Source organism: Salvelinus alpinus, chromosome 20, assembly GCF_045679555.1.
Source record: "Salvelinus alpinus chromosome 20, SLU_Salpinus.1, whole genome shotgun sequence".
NCBI classification, from domain to species: domain Eukaryota; kingdom Metazoa; phylum Chordata; class Actinopteri; order Salmoniformes; family Salmonidae; genus Salvelinus; species Salvelinus alpinus.
The window spans coordinates 33,877,470-33,895,844 of NC_092105.1; the positions used below are offsets into that span (position 1 = coordinate 33,877,470).

Sequence of the window (18,375 nt, forward strand, 5' to 3'; positions counted from 1 at the left end):
GCGAGGTCCATTCAGAAATGGTTTGTTGAGATCGTTGTGGAAGAACTTGACTGGCCTACACAGAGCCCTGACCTCAACTCCATCAAACACCTTTGCAATGAATTGGAACGCCGACTGCGAGCCAGGCCTAATCGCCCAAAATCATTGCCCGACCTCACTAATGCTCTTGTGGCTGAATGGAAGCAAGTCCCCCCAGCAATGTTCCAACGTCAAGTGGAACGTCTTCCCAGAAGAGTGGATGGAGGCTGTTATAGCAGCAAAGGGGGACCAACTCCATATTAATGCCCCTGATTTTGGAGTGTGATGTTCAACGAGAAGGCGTCCACATACTTTTGGTCATGTAGTGTAGCTTAGTAGACCCCCGCTTAGACAGGGCTTAGTCTCTTATGGGTTAAATTTGTATATGCCTATCTCTCTATTATATGTGGGAATACTTTGAAAAGATTTCCAATACGAAAATCACTTGGAGCTGATTTGCTGGTGTTTTTACAGTCATTTATGTCCAACAATAAATACATAGAAATACCCGTGGGCCAAATTCAGCCTGTGGGCCGCCAGTTGAGGAATCCTGCTCGAGTGAGTCCCTCCTTTTCCTGGGCTCTGCTGTTCCTAGCCCTCTCCTCTCCTCTCCTCTCCTCGCCACAAGAACATCTGGAACGTTTCCAACATGTGAGGCATTCCAGAGCCCGCGAGTTCTGACTCCACCCATTCACGAGTTTTGGTACGTTAACTGCGTGCGTTTTGGCGCTACGAGTGCCAAATACCTGTGCGTATTGGTCGCATGACGCGTCAATCATGATTTCTAGGATAGGAGGGAGGGCAGGGGCAGAGAGGTGGGGAGGAGTAGAGGCGGTGTAACTGTCAGTTGTATTCCTCATTCTCGTCAACATCGGCTGTTGCAGACTGACTATAAGCGATTAGCAGTTTAGAGTACTTTGAGATCTCAGTCAATGTACGGAACTATGTAATATAAATAAGTATTGTTCTCCCTAACAGAACACCATATATCACAGCGTAAAGTTTACTGCCTTGCACTTTGGTAACTGTGTCGGTGATGGTAAGGCAGACTGAGTAAGCTACTTTGGGTAACCTACACCTAAATACGTTTGTTGTTTTTAACGATTTTTATTGCGAAGTTTCCTCTTCCCAATGTTCACCTATCATTGTGTGTGAAAAAGCTTTGTCGGAAGCATCCAGGACAGCGCTTTCTTTTATGGAGAGGTAGGGCTGCTGCTGCCAATCTGTGAAACTGATCCGACTTGTTGCGCGAAAAACACGTCCTTCAGGAATGCATAGTATTTTGGGGTAAACTCGTTATCAAAACCAATTTACATTTAAGTCTGCGCGTGTCAGTGGTGTTTTGATTTCCCAACAGGTCACATTTCCGATTGTCTATAGTGGGTGTTCCCCACCCAATCCTTTGATTCTATACCAGATAGTAGGCTTACAAGTCAGGTCGACTTTGTGGACACGGGAGAGCGAACATGAGACTGGATGTGATGGACTTTCGCCGTAATTAAGGACATTTAAGTAATTAACCTACCCGACTGCCGGACCGGGGAAGCTCTAACGGACTAACGGAATCGCCCGAGGCCAGATGACATGGAGTCCAGTTCCGTGATTTAATGTTTTTGGAAAGGCGCAGCAGACCCCTCAATACCCGGGCACTTCTGTAAATAAATGTCACCCATAAACAACCAACGACCAACGCAGACTTACTCCGAGGCAATACGTAACATTGTGTGATTTCCTAACCTGAAACTTGAACTTGGGCTTCTGTTGAGAAGATGTCGGAGCAAGAGCGTTATGGGGACGGTCTGTGCGATGATGGAGCTCCTGAGATCATCCCGCCGAGAGCGTCCAGGACGGGGAGGCGGAGCGGAGTCATCCTCCCCGGCCAGGACAACGACACCATCGTCCTGGAGGCAGTGAGGGCAGCCCCCCGCAGGAGCAGCATCATCAAGGTAAGAGATTAGTTTATTGAGGTGATTGTTGAGGCTACATGTGATGACACTGGCACATCTATCTGACCGATTTCGGTTAACCGACCTGTCAAACACAAGCGCCTGCCTTTCCCTGAGCCAATTGTTTACCATAGTTCACCCAAAGAAAACCAAATACCCAGGCTGCATATTGAAAAACCATAGGCTAGGCCTAATAGACGCACTGGAGCCTCCCATTGCAATATTCATAATGTGTATTCATCTACTTCTAATATCTCTGCAACAGACAGTCGACATGGAGCCGTCGGATAAAGGACTGTCAATATTTAATAGAAGTAGGATAAGCTACAGAGGGTTGTGATTACATTAGCGTGCGAACAAGCATCAGACAAATGCCATGTATGCTACTCTTCAGAGATGGTCTCAATTTGGTTCTCAGACTTAATACCCCACACTGGATGACTTATAAGAAAGCTATCTATTTTTCAAGGAGAGAAACGTGCAGGTTGCGATGGGCTATAATAGTGTTCTGAAACTGAAATTACGTAGCCTAGGCCTATTGGTCTCTTTGGATATACAATGTAGGAAACAGCAGGTGTCACTCACTTCAGTCATGCACAGCATCATTTACTCACTCAGTACGCACCCAAAATAACTACTACTACTACCATGTGGTATCGTTGTGATTTTAACTGTGTTTATGCACGGAATATTTCCTACTATGCGCCAAAGAATATAGGCTACACATTGTTCATTCAATCTGTGACGCTGCCCGTACCTACTCTGAACAACACCTATGGGGATGGGGAATTCTGATAGGAACCTGGCTAATCAACTGGACTTGGTTGTTTAGGGAAACCAGTACACTCAACTCAAGGTGTCACCCCCAAAACATGTACCCCCCTCCCCAACATTTCAAATATTTTCACATGACCCTCTCCTTGTAAAATAAATTGCACATAGAATTAACTCTAAATAATGTTTACGACCACAAATAACAATTTCTTTCAAATGTTTCTTTACACTACAGTCGTGGCCAAAAGTTTTGAGAATGACACAAATAGTAATTTTCACAAAGTCTGCGGCCTCAGTTTGTATGATGGCAATTTGCATATACTCCAGAATGTTATGAAGAGTGATCAGATGAATTGCAATTAATTGCAAAGTCCCTCTTTGCCATGCAAATGAACTGAATCCCCAAAAAACATTTGCACTGCATTTCAGCCCTGCCACAAAAGAACTAGCTGACATCATGTCAGTGATTCTTTCGTTAACACAGGTGTGAGTGTTGACGAGGACACGGCTGGAGATCACTCATGTCTTGCTGATTGAGTTCGAATAACAGACCGGAAGCTTCAAAAGGAGGGTGGTGCTTGGAATCATTGTTCTTCCTCTGTCAAGCATGGTTACCTGCAAGGAAACACGTGCCGTCATCATTGCTTTGCACAAAAAGGGCTTCACAGGCAAGGATATTGCTGCCAGTAAGATTGCACCTAAATCAACCATTTATCGGATTTATCAAGAACTTCAAGGAGAGCGGTTCAATTGTTGTGAAGAAGGCTTCAGGGCGCCCAAGAAAGTCCAGCAAGCACCAGGACTGTCTCCTAAAGTTGATTCAGCTGCGGGATCGGGGCACCACCAGTACAGATCTTGCTCAGGAATGGCAGCAGGCAGGTGTGAGTGCATCCGCACGCACAGTGAGGCGAAGACTTTTGGAGGATGGCCTGGTGTCAAGAAGGGTAGCAAAGAAGCCACTTCTCTCCAGGAAAAACATCAGGGACAGACTGATATTCTGCAAAAGGTACAGGGATTGGACTGCTGAGGACTGGGGTAAAGTCATTTTCTCTGATAAATCCCCTTTCCGATTGTTTGGAGCATCCGGAAAAAAGCTTGTCCGGAGAAGACAAGGTGAGCGCTATCATCAGTCCTGTGTCATGCCAACAGTAAAGCATCCTGAGACTATTCATGTGTGGGGGTGCTTCACAGCCAAGGGAGTGGGCTCACTCACAATTTTGCCTAAGAACACAGCCATGAATAAAGAATGGTACCAACACATCCTCCGAGAGCAACTTTTCCCAACCATCCAGGAACAGTTCGATGATGAACAATGCCTTTTCCAGCATGATGGAGCACCTACCTTGCCATAAGGCAAAAGTGATAACTAAGTGGCTTGGGGAACAAAACATTGATATTTTGGGTCCATGGCCAGGAAACTCCCCAGACCTTAATCCCATTGAGAGCTTGTGGTCAATCCTCAAGAGGCAGGTGGACAAACAAAAACCCACAAATTCTGACAAACTCCAAGCATTGATTATGAAAGAATGGGCTGCCATCAGTCAGGATGTGGCCCAGAAGTTAATTGACAGTATGCCAGGGCGGATTGCAGAGGTCTTGAAAAAGAAGGGTCAACACTGCAAATATTGACTCTTTGCATCAACTTCATGTAATTGCCTTTGACACTTAAGAAATGCTTGTAATTATACTTCAGTATTCCATAGTAACATCTGACAAAAATATCTAAAGACACTGAAGCAGCAAACTTTGTGGAAATTAATATTTGTGTCATTCTCAAAACTTTTGGCCAGACTGTAGGATCAGAGCCGTCTGCAGACAATGATCAGCTAGGGGGACATGTGATTTTCAACATTTTGATGACATATGTATAATTATATAAAATATATGCAACACATTTTCCACCAGCAGGTTTCTGTGCCAATGCACCCCACAACCAATAAACAAAGCATACCGACTTCGGGGACTTCAATATCATGGTTTGCATTTTCAACACCACAATACATAGATTATGTCAATCTCGATAAACAGAAAATACATCCCTCCTTACCTTGTGGGTTTACCCAGTATTGAAGGCCTGGCTTGACAATCTCCAAATGTCATTGGATTTTTGGGGTGTTTTGTAACAGATGTCTCATTCCATTCATCAAATGGCCGCTGCACAGTTTGGATTGATTGATTGGTTTTATTTGTCAGTACACACAGTACAAAGATTTTTAAAAGTGACCTGGGATTGCACAATAAAGTCTGGGATTTACTTCCATTGTGGTCCCTATTTTTACATAAATACATATACAATGACAGAGATACAGATACATTAGACAAAAAAATGCTATGAAAAAAAACAGACAAAAAAATGCTCCACCTCCAGATGAGTATGAGAGGGGAGTTTACAATTCTTGTTTTGGCTGGTCTGTAGCTTATTCTTTAGATGTTTAGGGCTGCTGGTGAACAATGATGTGCAGGCATAATCAAAGTGACACTGGACTAGCGCACTTGCCATTGTCTTTAGGGTGTCTATAGGTTTCCATCCAATTGGCGCAAGATTTCCATGCGAATATTCTAAAATCTGCATAAAAACAATATGCGCATTTTCCCATCAGTTGTTTCCATCAAATTGACTTGTTGCGGATACACCTCTATGAGTAAATACGTAGTGCACATTAAAATGTATTTTGTAGTTAAATTCCCATTTACCGAATAAAAAATACAAGTTAATGGGTTTCCATGGCATTTTAAACTCCAGGCCTAAGTATAGCGAATGTGACCACTCTGGTATTGGTACGTGCGCGCTAGCCAACAGCTCGCAGATACAGTGCAGGTATAGCCTACTATATAATGAGATTATTATGGATAAAAGTGCAAGATCATTTTATTTGTCAAACGGCAGCCAAGCATCAATCATCATGTCACCAGAATAAGACCCTCGATATTTATTGGAAAGCAGCATCAAGCTCATCACGTGCACTTTCACCACCCTGTGAAGTTCATCATAATATATTTCATGTGTAGCTTAATAAACTGCACGCTTTCCCAAGATGTCGTGACATTTTCTATCCGAAGTACTTTACTCGCATTAAAAGGTTGGATGGAAACCTGGTTACTGTCAGGCCATTTTGAGGATGCTGCAATTATATTTTGGACGAACGTGTGCATACCTACAGGAGACATTTGAAGTAGCCTAATCAGATTAAAACATTGTGACTGGTTGTGTTTGTACCACATATAAAAGGTAAACATTTGAAAAGTTAGGCTATATTGAAGCGTTAGGTTCTAGGTGTGTGAGGAAAAGCCGCTTGGATTGGAGAGGAGGCAGAGCGCACCTTAAGCTTTCCTGAATAACGAGGATCTGCAACAGACAGAGCATCTCAGTATCAGAAGTAAAAATACAGCCAGACTGGCCTGGTACTGTGCCTTTCTAGACCTTATAAACTGTCGAGTAGACCCACAACTGATCCAAATGAAACATTCAATTCACAGGGCTTTTGCGCTGTTATTCAAATGCCATTTTCACTGCAGCCTAGAGTACTCACTTGAGAACAATAATACAGTTATTCATTGCATTGTGGTGTTGTAGACTAGTCTAGGTAGGCTAATTGTGTTGCCCCTAAACAAGATAATTATGGGAGCTTTTTGTCTTCACTGTTCTTTCATGCGCAATGCTGCACCTGGCCTCTGCTGCCTATATCAGCTATTCCTATTTGTTCTTGTGGATTCATATTTAAAATGTATGCAGCTTTGAATGATTTCATGTGTGGTATGATTGCTAGTTATCCTATTGCAGATCTGGACAAACAAACCACCTACCCCTATTGTCACTATGAATGGTGGATAGAGGGCTGGATAGACAGAGTGGTAGACTATATTGACCTGTGATATAGTAAAAGTTAGCGGGCGGAAAAGCGTAGTGCATAAGGGAAGAACCAAAACATATAGGGGAGGTGCATGCAAGCAGATGAGGACATTTGGCTAGGATGGAAGAAATTCTGTAGTAAAACCTGCAAAAGAACAAATGTAAACCAGGGAAAAAATGCATTGCCCGACCCTATTCACAATAAAAAAATTACACAACCCTCCGCCCAAAAACGTTTGTCAACCCTCCCCTATTTTGCAGTAAGTAATGTTCCAAAATTGTTCCTGAGAACGTTAGGAAACAACATTTTTCTGTGTGAATTTCAGTACTGGGGCATAACTTTTCCTACAGGTTCCGTCGTGGTTCTATTTAAAGTAATATTCTGAGAACGTTCAGTGAATGTTAAGAAACAACATTCTTCTGCAGGAATTTCAGTACTTCAGCATAATGTTTCCTGCAGGGTTCCTCATGGTTCCTCGTGGTAGGAGATAAGAAAGCTCAGGAAATATTTTTGTTTTTTGAACACATATTCAACCCATTTTTTGTTTGCACAAAAAAACCTCCATACTTTTTTAAAACCGGAACCGGGTTACCTTCAGACAAGTTCCTTGACACTTGTGGAGGTTGTAGAGCAAAACGGAGAACACCATCGTGTTTGTGAGAATCTCATCTTTCCATACGGAACCATTTCAGGGAAACATAGTAAGGTGTTCTCAGAACCTCCCTGCAACCTAAAAATGAATGTTCCCAGAACAGGAGAAATGATCACTTCCGTTCTCAGAACGTTTAAAAATGTTTCTGTTTTACCGGTCAGGTTTCATTCCTAGAACCAATGGGAAACCAAAAATGTACGTTCCCACAACTTCCAAGGAACCAAATGTGCTAGCTGGTATAGTGAAGAGCCACGTGGTTACCCTTCACTCACCATTTACTCCAGTGCTCATTAAAGCCACCCACCCAGTTGATCTAATGCTAGAGTCTTATAATCCCTCTACACGAATACATAAAGCAGTATGTAGGTCTTCCTTTTCCACCAAGTTAAAATGTTTTTATTTGCAATGTTGAAATTGAGTGGTCATATTAGTTTGTAGGCCAAACCGTTCGGATGCTACAGACGTTTTCTTGAGAACACCGATTTTCGGGATGTCTCATGGTCTGACAAACTCCGCTGTAGCTCAGCCACCTTCTACCGTCGATGCAGAAGGCCGACATAGGCAGATGTGGTGGATTGAGACGCAGACCATGCAAAAAACAGATATCTCTAGCTTAAACTGACGGATTTTGATGGGGATGCGCCAATTAACTCTTAATTAAAACCTACAGTACATTCTGTTCTCAGCATCAACAAAACTCTATCTTCTATCTTGTTCAGGTGTGTTGGCCGTGCCCACTAATTGGCTACCCTTTTGAAATCGGGTCTGTTTGAAATCTCACTGATGCCATGCCACAATAAAAAAGAAATGTGTTTGCATAAATTCATTTAATAAATTTTCATGTGTCCTATCTGTGCTTGGAATTCAACATAGTTAACCCAAAATAAGCTACCATTGTTATTAAAAGTCTTATTGAAACCTTTACATTTTGTTCAAAACATTCACAACATTTAGAGAATGTTCTCGAAACATTATTAATTACCTTCAAATAACCCATAATTTCCGTTCTCAGAACATTAATAAAACCTCCCAGGAAAACGTTCAGTGAACCCTAGTTAAATGTTCTCAGAACCTCCCTGCAACATAAAAATGAACGTGCCCAGAACAGGTGAAATGTTCACTTCCGTTCTCAGAATGTTTAACAAACTTTTACGATTTACCTGTCAGGAAATGATGGCTTTGTTCCAATGGGAAACAAAAAATGTACTTTCCCACAACTTCCAAAGAACCAAATGTGCTAGCTGGGGTCTGTGCAAAGGTAGTGTTCTGTTCAGAGGTACTACACCTTAACCTTCCTGTCACTCTCTCACTGTAGAAGGAAAAATAAAACAACAAAAGTCAGTCAGTCACATGATCAGGCACTAGATCAGGGGTGTCAAACTCATTTCGCATCGTGGGCCACATACGGCCTAGGGAGATGTCAAGTGGGCCGGACCATTAAAATTATACCATACTCTGCTATAAATAACCAAAATATCATGTCTTTCCTTTGTTTTGGTGTAAAGAAGCACAAGAACATTAGGAAAATATTGAAATTTAATGAACTATCCTTTTACAAAACATTTAATGAAACACCTCATATTTCCTTAGACAAATGTGCAATTTACTTTTATCATTCACAAATATGCATTGCAACTGATCCCACTGATTGTACAAAGGCACAAAACTTTAATTGGTACTGAAAAATATAGTAATGCACTTTAAGATTAAATGAGACTTTTAAAGAAAGGAATTTTTAAACCACTTACACATACGCATATAAAATCTAAATGTAATCCCTGCGTACACCTTACAAACTAAGGAGAGTGATTTTAAATGTGTAATGAAGAAAGTGTTCGCCTGTCCTGTAAATCTGTAAACTTCATACATGAAACATACATACACATACAATACATACTGAAAATTTATGGAGTTGTATGAACAGTAGAATTCCATCACACAACTTTTGTTTTGAAGCTGCTGACTAACATTAAAGTGCACATTTTTTTAAATCACCACAGTAAGGATTCATCTTCACAGAGCTGTATTCTTTCAATGCAAACAGTATCTAAGGCAGCATTTTAAAGGTGTTAGTCTAGTCTGGACTTGTATTTGTTCCTGAAACTTGGCATCTTTTGGCCTGTACAAGTGCATCAACACCAGGTGTCATGTCCTGACTAGCTGTCACTTTCAGAATGTCATTTAAGTGCTTGTTTGTGAGCCTTGAACGCATTTTTGTTTTATTGATATTCATCACTGAGAAAATTTGTTCACAAAGGTAGGTTGTCCCAAACATGCACAAAATTTTAGCAGCCAGGGCTGTTAATTTGGGGTACCCTGGTAGTAGATACTGATAAAATCTGTCCAGACCTACAGAGGCAAATTTGCCCTTCAAATCTGCATCACACTGCAAATCAATTATCTCTAGCTGAATTTCGACCGGCAGATCAGAAGCTTTAACTGTGAAAGGTGAGCGAAAAACTGAAAATTCTGTCTCAAGTTCACCAAATACCTGAAAACGTTTCTCAAACTCCCGCAGTAGTCCTGCAATTTTGTCTTTGTACCGTTTCATGTCCGCATCAGGTCTGGTCACACACACATCTCTCAGACAGGGGAAATGAGCAGGGTTGCCATTTGCCAGTTGCATCTCCCACAAAGTCAGCTTCAACTTAAATGCATGTATGTTGTCAGAAAACTGTGTGACAACTTTTTTGCGGCCTTGCAACATTTTGTTCAGATTGTTCAAGTGTTCAGTAATATCAACCAAGAATGCAAGGTCCCGTAGCCATTCCTGAGATTGTAATTCCAACACCGGTTTTCCTTTTTTCTCCATGAACTGTCCGATTTCCTCTCGTAGATCAAAGAAATGCCTCAGCACAGCGCCTCGGCTTAACCATCTCACTTCAGTGTGGTATGGCAGGCTGTGGGTAATGTTGCTGTCGCTGAGAAGTTTGTCAAACTGACGATGGTTCAGACCTCTGGACCGGATGAAATTTACAGTGCGAACAACCACCTCCATGACGTGGTCCATTTTCAGCGACTTGCAACACAATGCCTCCTGGTGCAAAATACAGTGAAATGTCCAGAAACGATCTCCTCCATTAAGGGCTTGAACTTTGTCTTTGAACTTTGTCGCGACACCTGCTTTCTTTCCGACCATGGATGGCGCGCCGTCTGTAGCCAGGCTGACAGCGCGGGACCAGTCCACTCCAACTCTGTCCAATGCAGCAACGACAGAGCCGAAAATGTCCACGGCTGTTGTGGTGTCCATCATTGGCACCAACTCAAGAAACTCTTCAGTAACAGTCAATGTCTCATCAACTCCTCGAATAAATATGGCCAGTTGGGCCACGTCTGTGATGTCAGTGCTCTCGTCAATTGCCACGGAAAATGCAATAAATGACTTGACTCTCTGTTTCAATTGACTGTCTAAATCTGCCGATAGTTCCGAAATCCTCTCTGCTATAGTATTCCTCGTCAGGCTAATATTGGCAAAAGCTTGTCGCTTCTCGGCACATACAAGTTCAGCCGCCTTCATCATGCATCGTTTAACAAAGTCACCGTCGGAATACGGCTTCGATGCTAATGCTATTTCGCTAGCAATTAGGTAGCTGGCTTTTACCGCTGCTTCACTGACTTCTCGGCTCTGGATGAAAGTTGACTGCTGTTTCCTCAGACCCGCCAGCAATTCGTTAATCTTATCTCTTCTCAGTTGTCCTTGCAAGCCGTCATATTTTTCGCTGTGATGAGTCTCGTAGTGGCGTCGAATATTATATTCCTTCAATACCGAAACTTGTTGCAAACACACCAAGCACGAAGGTTTTCCGTGCATCTCTGTAAATAAATAGGACGTGGTCCATTTTTCTTTGAAAATTCTACACTCCTTATCTACTTTTCTCCGTTTGGATAACGACATTTTGGCTAATGAGGTATTAAGGTATTAACAACGTCGTAACAAGCAGCAGATGGCGCATTGATACCGTCTGCTGTTTTCAGTCTGTCTCAGTGATGCAGCTTGTCTTCTACTCTGATGGAAAGAGTGCGCCCCTTAGCGGATAATCCATGAATTGCAGCGAATTAAAAATATTAATTCCATGTCTTTTATGCATTTTTTCCACTTTCAAATTATCCTGCGGGCCTGATCGAACCTCCTTGGGGGCCGGTTCCGGCCCGCGGGCCGTATGTTTGACACCCCTGCACTAGATGACCAGAAAGTTACACTAGCTGGTTACACTGGTCACACTGTGTCTCTGTCTGCCATTTCACTAATAACCATAGTACCAGGTGCCTAGAAACATCCACAACAGAAGAAGATAAATATGCAACATGTCCAATATTGTGACCTTACCAATTGGACTGACTGGGCTGTCTGAAATACACTATGATCCACTACACACACTCTGCCCTTGGGAAAAGCCACTCACACTAAAATGCTTCAGCAAACAGACAGATGTATCTATTAAGGGAGGATTTCATCTTGTTGCCCTGGAAAAGCATATAGAAACGCTCTCACCCTGTGTGTGTGTGTGTGTGTGTGTGTGTGTGTGTGTGTGTGTGTGTGTGTGTGTGTGTGTGTGTGTGTGTGTGTGTGTGTGTGTGTGTGTGTGTGTGTGTGTGTGTGTGTGTGTGTGGGGGGGGACTGGAACAACGAAAGGATATTAAGGAATAATCGATTCCTTCGTGTTCTCTGTGTCTTCCGCTGCCTGGCCTGCGAGTCAGTCTTGGATCAAAGTAATCTGGATTATTATAATGCCTCTTGTTTCTGCCTTGCCCTCCCAAACTGTGTAGACATCCCAGCTAGCACATAATGTTCTGAGAACCAAATGTTTCTTAGAGCTTGGTGATAGCGTGGTTGTCCAAGGATTATTTTGCATACAACCTTCCCACAACTTTCTGGGAATGGTGCAGGAAAGTTGCTTGGCTTTGGAACATTCTCAGCATATTTAAGGAATGTTATTTTCTTGGTATTTCATTACTTTAACAGAACGTTTCCTAAAAGTTCAAACATGGTTACATTTCCCCAAAAATTATAATGCTCTAGGAACGTCATCCAACTGGTTTGACATTGGGAATGTTCTCAAATAGTTCCGAGAACGTTAAGAAACAACGTTCTTCTGTAGGAATTTCAGTACTTCAGCATAACGTTTCCTCATGGTTCTATTTAAAGTCATGTTCTCAGAACATAATTTTCTTTCCTTAGTAAAAACCACAAGAAAACATTAGTAACATTCAAAGAATGTTCTAAGAATGTTATTCAAAAACATATACATTCCATTCTCAGCATCAACAGACTCTCTATATCCTCTATCTTGTTAAGTGTGTTCAGGTGTGTTGGCCGCACCCACTAATTGGCCACACCTGATCCGGCAAACATTGTTTTTGTTTGACATCGGCTGCTGAATTTGCAGGGCTTCGATTCAGCCACAGGAGTATCCCACCTTTAACTCTCTCGCTGTTTCTCTCTCTCTGTATCTCTCTGTCCCACTGTTTCTCTCTCTCTATCTCTCTTTGTCTCTCAATTTCAGTTTAAGGGGTTTTATTGGCATGGGAAACATATCTTTACATTGACAAAGAAAGTGAAATAGATAATAAACAAAAACAATAAACAATACAAGATTAACAGTAAACATTACACTTACAAAAGTTTCAAAATAATAAAGACATTTCAAATGTCATATTATGTCTATATACAGTCTTGTGCAAATAGTTAAATTATAAAAGGGAAAATAAATAAACATCAATATAGGTTTACAATGGTGTTTGTTCTTCACTGGTTACCCTTTTCTTTTGGCAACATGTCACAAATCTTGCTGCTGTGATTGCACACTGTGGTATTTCACCCAGTAGATATGGGAGTTTATCAAAATTGGGTTTGTTTTCAAATTCTTTTTGGGTCTGGGTAACCTGAGGGAAATATGTGTCTCTAATATGGTCATACATTTGGCAGGAGGTTAGGAAGTGCAGCTCAGTTTCCACCTCATTTTGTGGGCAGTGTGCACATAGCCTGCCTTCTCTTGAGAGCCAAGTCTGCCTTCGACTGCCATTCTCAATAGCAAGGCTATGTTCACTGAGTCTGTACATGTTCAAAGATTTCCTTAATTTTGGGTCAGTCACTGTGGTCAGGTATTCTGTCACTGGGTACTCTCTGTTTAGGACCAAATAGCATTCTAGTTTGCTCAGTTTTTTTCTAAATTCTTTCCAATGTGTCAAGTAATTATTTTTTTGTTTTCTCATGATTTGGTTGGTTCCAAGGGTGTAAAGTCCTTAAGTAAAAATACTTTAAAGTACTACTTAATTCGTTTTTTGGAGTATCTGTACTTTACTTTACTATTTATATTTTCGACAACTTTTACTTCACTACATTCCTAAAGAAGATATTGTACTCATTTTGCCTGACAACCCAAAGTACTCGTTACATTTTGAATGCTTAGCAGGACAGGAAAATTGTGAAATTCACGCACTTATCAAGAGAACACAGGGTCATCCCTACTGCCTGTGGTCTGGCGGACTCACTAAACACAAATATCTTTACTTTTACTCAAGTATGACAATTGGGTACATTTTCCACCACTGGTTGGGTCTAACTGTGTTGCTGTCCTGGGGCTTCTATTTCTCCCTATCCCCCTCTCTCCCCTGCTGTGCAGCCCTGCACTAGACAATGATTTGTTTACAAAGTACACTTGGCTCCGGGTCAAACATAATGAGTGTGTGTGTATGTGTGAGTGTGTGTTTATCGGAGTGTATGTGTGTAGCTATTCTCTGCAGGAGGGGACTGCCGTATGTGTGTGTGTGTGTTTGTGTGTGTGTGTGTAGAGGAGATACTGGAGCCTCTGTCCCTCAGTGTCATCCTCCTACTGGTACCACAGCACCCCTGGAACTGCTCATCATGAGGCTGTGTGTCAGTGTGTGTATGTGTTTGCCTTGAGGAATCGGCCTGAATCAAATAGAAACTAAGACATATTGCCCTGTGACAGCTGCTTTAGCCACCTATGAAAGACACTTTATCCCTGACACTTTTAGCATACAGTATCACACGGTACGAGTCAGGACTGCCACCAAACTATTTCCGTACTAATTGGCTTTATACCTTCGCCAGTATACCTTGATCTGCCTTTCTCCCTTTCAGTTGAGCTTTTGGGTGTTTGTGTTGACATGAGTAGCCAGGATAAGCAGAGAGAGAGAGAGAGAGAGAGAGAGAGAGAGAGAGAGAGAGAGAGAGAGAGAGAGGGAGAGAGAGACAGGGAGAGAGAGAGAAATAGAGGAGGGGAAGAGAGATAAGGGGGAGGAGGGCAAGCCCTATCTGCATGCTGCTTCCTGTTTAGTAATACACTCTCTGCAGATGATGTTGTTGAGTTCCTCCCTTTCTTTCTCTCGTTCTCTCTGTTACATAGTTTACTCTTCTGAATAGCTGTTATTGTGAGTGTTTTGTCAGGGTCATGACAGAAAAGGAGCTTCAACCAACCAACCAGACAGACAGACAGAGAGAGACAGAGAGAGAGAGAGAGAGAGAGAGAGACAGACAGACAGACAGACAGACAGACAGACAGACAGACAGACAGACAGACAGACAGACAGACAGACAGACAGACAGACAGACAGACAGACAGACAGACAGACAGACAGACAGACAGACAGACAGACAGAGGGAGAGAGAGCAGACGCAGAGGGAGAGAGAGAGAGAGAGAGACAGACAGACAGACAGACAGACAGACAGACAGACAGACAGACAGACAGACAGACAGACAGACAGACAGACAGACAGACAGACAGACAGACAGACAGACAGACAGACAGACAGACAGACAGACAGACAGACAGACAGACAGACAGACAGACAGAGGGAGAGAGAGCAGACGCAGAGGGAGAGAGAGAGAGAGAGAGAGACTAAGTGTGTTTGGACATGTTGTACAAAACGAAGTGCAAAGGTAGAGAATGTGACTGAAATGTCGAAAGGGGAGGAAAGAGGAAAAGTAGAGACGGATGTGCAGAGAGGATGTAGAGAGAGATAAACAGAGTGCAAGAAAGCGATTAACTGAGAGAGAGATTTACACAGTAAAGGAAGGGCTGTGAATGGTGCAGTCTGTATGCGTGTGCGTGCTTGTGGGCGTGTGTGTGCATGTGTGTTTGCTCACTAGTGCATGGTGTTTTACCTCAGGGTGGAGCAGACTGGAGAAGGGCTCTGGAGAGTTAGAAATAAGGCTGATTTGTGCCTGCTTCAACACCTTTAAGTCAATACAGCAGAGCCTACAGGAAACTGGAGGGCCATGGGATGGTTGGCCCCGTTAGGGGTGAACAGGGCGGACTCACGCACGCCCACACACGCACGAACACCAGTGTTGGGGGTAATGCTTTACAAAAGTAACATGTTACGTAATCAGAATACTTTTATGAGTAACATAGTAAAGTAACGTGTTACTTTTTCAAATTGGATAATTTTATTTCGGTCACTTTGTCAAACAATGTGTGCGTTACATTCAGAATCATATCTCTACCAGGCACGTGTTTCCATGATTTTTAAAACAATTTCCCCGCAATTCTACCCTGTTTCTTAACAGGGAGAATCGACTCTGGGAAGAAAGGGTGCCATCCTTCTCTTCTCACTCCAAAATGTTCTTTGGCACACACACACACATGCACTAAACTATTTTTCTTAGATTTTGCCAAAATAAATTATATTTAAAAAAGTGTTTTAATGACTAGATTACTATCTACTCCCTTCCCTGAAAATCCCACCCCCAATAATTAATTGACAGGTCTTAAACCCTACCAACCCTGAGACTCACAAACATCCCGCCTTCTTCCCTAACAATCCCACCCACTGTGATCGATTGACAGGCCAAGCTGTTTAGAATGTGTCCAGGATAACTCATGACAATGAGGAAATAATATCGAAAATGGGAGGAATAATATTGTTTTACCCAATAATAATTTTTATTTTGTACTTGCTAGTTTAAGAAAAAGCCAAGCTGTTCTGTCACATATAATGCGATCACAATAATGTAGTAACACTTTTCTTTCTCAATATGGCAGTGCTATCTGGTAGGGCATTGAACAAGTACTGTCAACTTGAAAATACAAACTTGTAATGGATTTCGTCGGTAGAAGGAGAGGAGGACCAAAGCGCAGCGTGGTGCGTATCCATAATTTATTAGAATACTTCTCAATATGAACAAAAACAATAACGAAAAACCAACGAAGCTGGTTTTTTGACGAAAAACCAACGAAGCTACAGTCCCGAACTAGTGAACACAGAAAAAAACAGGAACACATGAACAGGAACAATCACCCACAAACCAACAGTGAAAACAGGCTACCTTAATATGGTTCCCAATCAGAGACAATGCAAAACACCTGCCTCTGATTGAGAACCATATCAGGCCAAATGACAAACCTCAACATAGAAACACATAACATAGACTGCCCACCCTAACTCACGCCCTGACCATACTAACTAAAGACAAAAACAAAGGAAAATAAAGGTCAGAACGTGACAGTACCCCCCCCAAAGGTGCGGACTCCGGCCGCAAAACCTGAACCTATAGGGGAGGGTCTGGGTGGGCGTCTGTCCGCGGTGGCGGCTCTGGCGCGGGACGTGGACCCCACTTAACCATAGTTTTAGTCCGCCTCAACCGCCCCCGTGGCCTCTTACGAGCGGCGCTCCTTGCCGCCGACCTCTGACTGGGGACCCTAGCCATGGGTCCCGAATGGACGGGAGATTCCGGCAGCACCGGAGTAAAGGACAACCCCGGCAGTGCCGGACAGGTGGGAGACTCCGGCAGCGCCGGAGTGAAAGGCAATTCCGGCAGCTCCTGGCTGACTGACGGCTCTGGCAGGTCCTGGCTGACTGACGGCTCTGGCAGCTCCTGGCTGGCTGACGGCTCTGGCAGCTCCTGGCTGGCTGACGGCTCTGGCAGGTCCTGGCTGGCTGACGGCTCTGGCAGGTCCTGGCTGGCGGGCGGCTCTGGTGGCTCCTGACTGGCGGGCGGCTCTGGCGGCTCCTGACTGGCGGGCGGCTCTGGCAACTCCTGACTGGCGGGCGGCTCTGGCGGCTCCTGACTGGCGGGCGGCTCTGGCGGCTCCTGACTGGCGGGCGGCTCTGGCGGCTCCTGACTGGCGGGCGGCTCTGGCGGCTCCTGACTGGCGGGCGGCTCTGGCGGCTCCTGACTGGCGGGCGGCTCTGGCGGCTCCTGACTGACGGACGGCTCTAGCGGCTCAGGACAGATGGGCGGCTCTGACGGCTCAGGACAGACGGGCGGCTCTGACGGCTCAGGACAGACGGGCGGTTCAGACGGCGCTGGGCAGACGGGCAGCGCAGGCGGCGCTGGGCAGACGGGCAGCGCAGGCGGCGCTGGACAGACGGGCAGCGCAGGCGGCGCTGGACAGACGGGCAGCTCAGGCGGCGCTGGGCAGACGGGCAGTGCAGGTGGCGCTGGACAGACGGGCACACCTGTAGGGAGGAGACGGAGAGACAGCCTGGTGCGTGGGGCTGCCACCCACGCACATATTTTTTTTTTTTACACCTTTATTCAATCTTTATTTAACTAGGCAAGTCAGTTAAGAACACATTCTTACTTTCAATGACTGCCTAGGAACGGTGGGTTAACTGCCTCGTTCAGGGGCAGAACGATAGATTTTTACCTTGTCAGCTCGGGGGATTCAATCTTGCAACCTTACAGTTAACTAGTCCAACGCTCTAACCACCTGATTACATTGCACTCCACGAGGAGCCTGCCTGCCTGTTACGCGAATGCAGTAGAAGCCAAGGTAAGTTGCTAGCTAGCATTAAACTTATCTTATAAAAAACAATCAATCAATCATAATCACTAGTTAACTACACATGGTTGATGATATTACTAGTTTATCTAGCGTGTCCTGCGTTGCATATAATCGATGCGGTGCGTATCGTTGCTCCAATGTGTACCTAACCATGAACATCAATGCCTTTCTTAAAATCAATACACAGAAGTATATATTTTTAAACCCGCATATTTAGCTAAAAGAAATCCAGGTTAGCAGGCAATATTAACCAGGTGAAATTGTGTCACTTCTCTTGCGTTCATTGCACGCAACGCATCACCGGGGTCACACTGCCTACCCTCCAGGACACCTACAGCACCAGATGTCACAGGAAGGCCAAAAAGATCATCAAGGACAT

At 43.7% G+C, this 18,375-nt stretch overlaps 1 protein-coding gene across 2 annotated transcripts in view; it reads left to right on the forward strand.

The window, feature by feature from the left end:
* Positions 1-863: 863 nt before the first annotated feature.
* The window catches only part of LOC139546699 (inactive phospholipase C-like protein 1), a 108,565-nt gene continuing 91,053 nt past the window's right edge, over positions 864-18,375 (forward strand). For both annotated transcript variants that reach the window (XM_071355393.1, XM_071355394.1), the window contains exon 1: positions 864-1,964. In XM_071355393.1, coding sequence (XP_071211494.1) covers positions 1,788-1,964 — 177 coding nt within the window. In that variant the 5' untranslated portion in view covers positions 864-1,787. The remainder of the gene's footprint in view (positions 1,965-18,375) is intronic.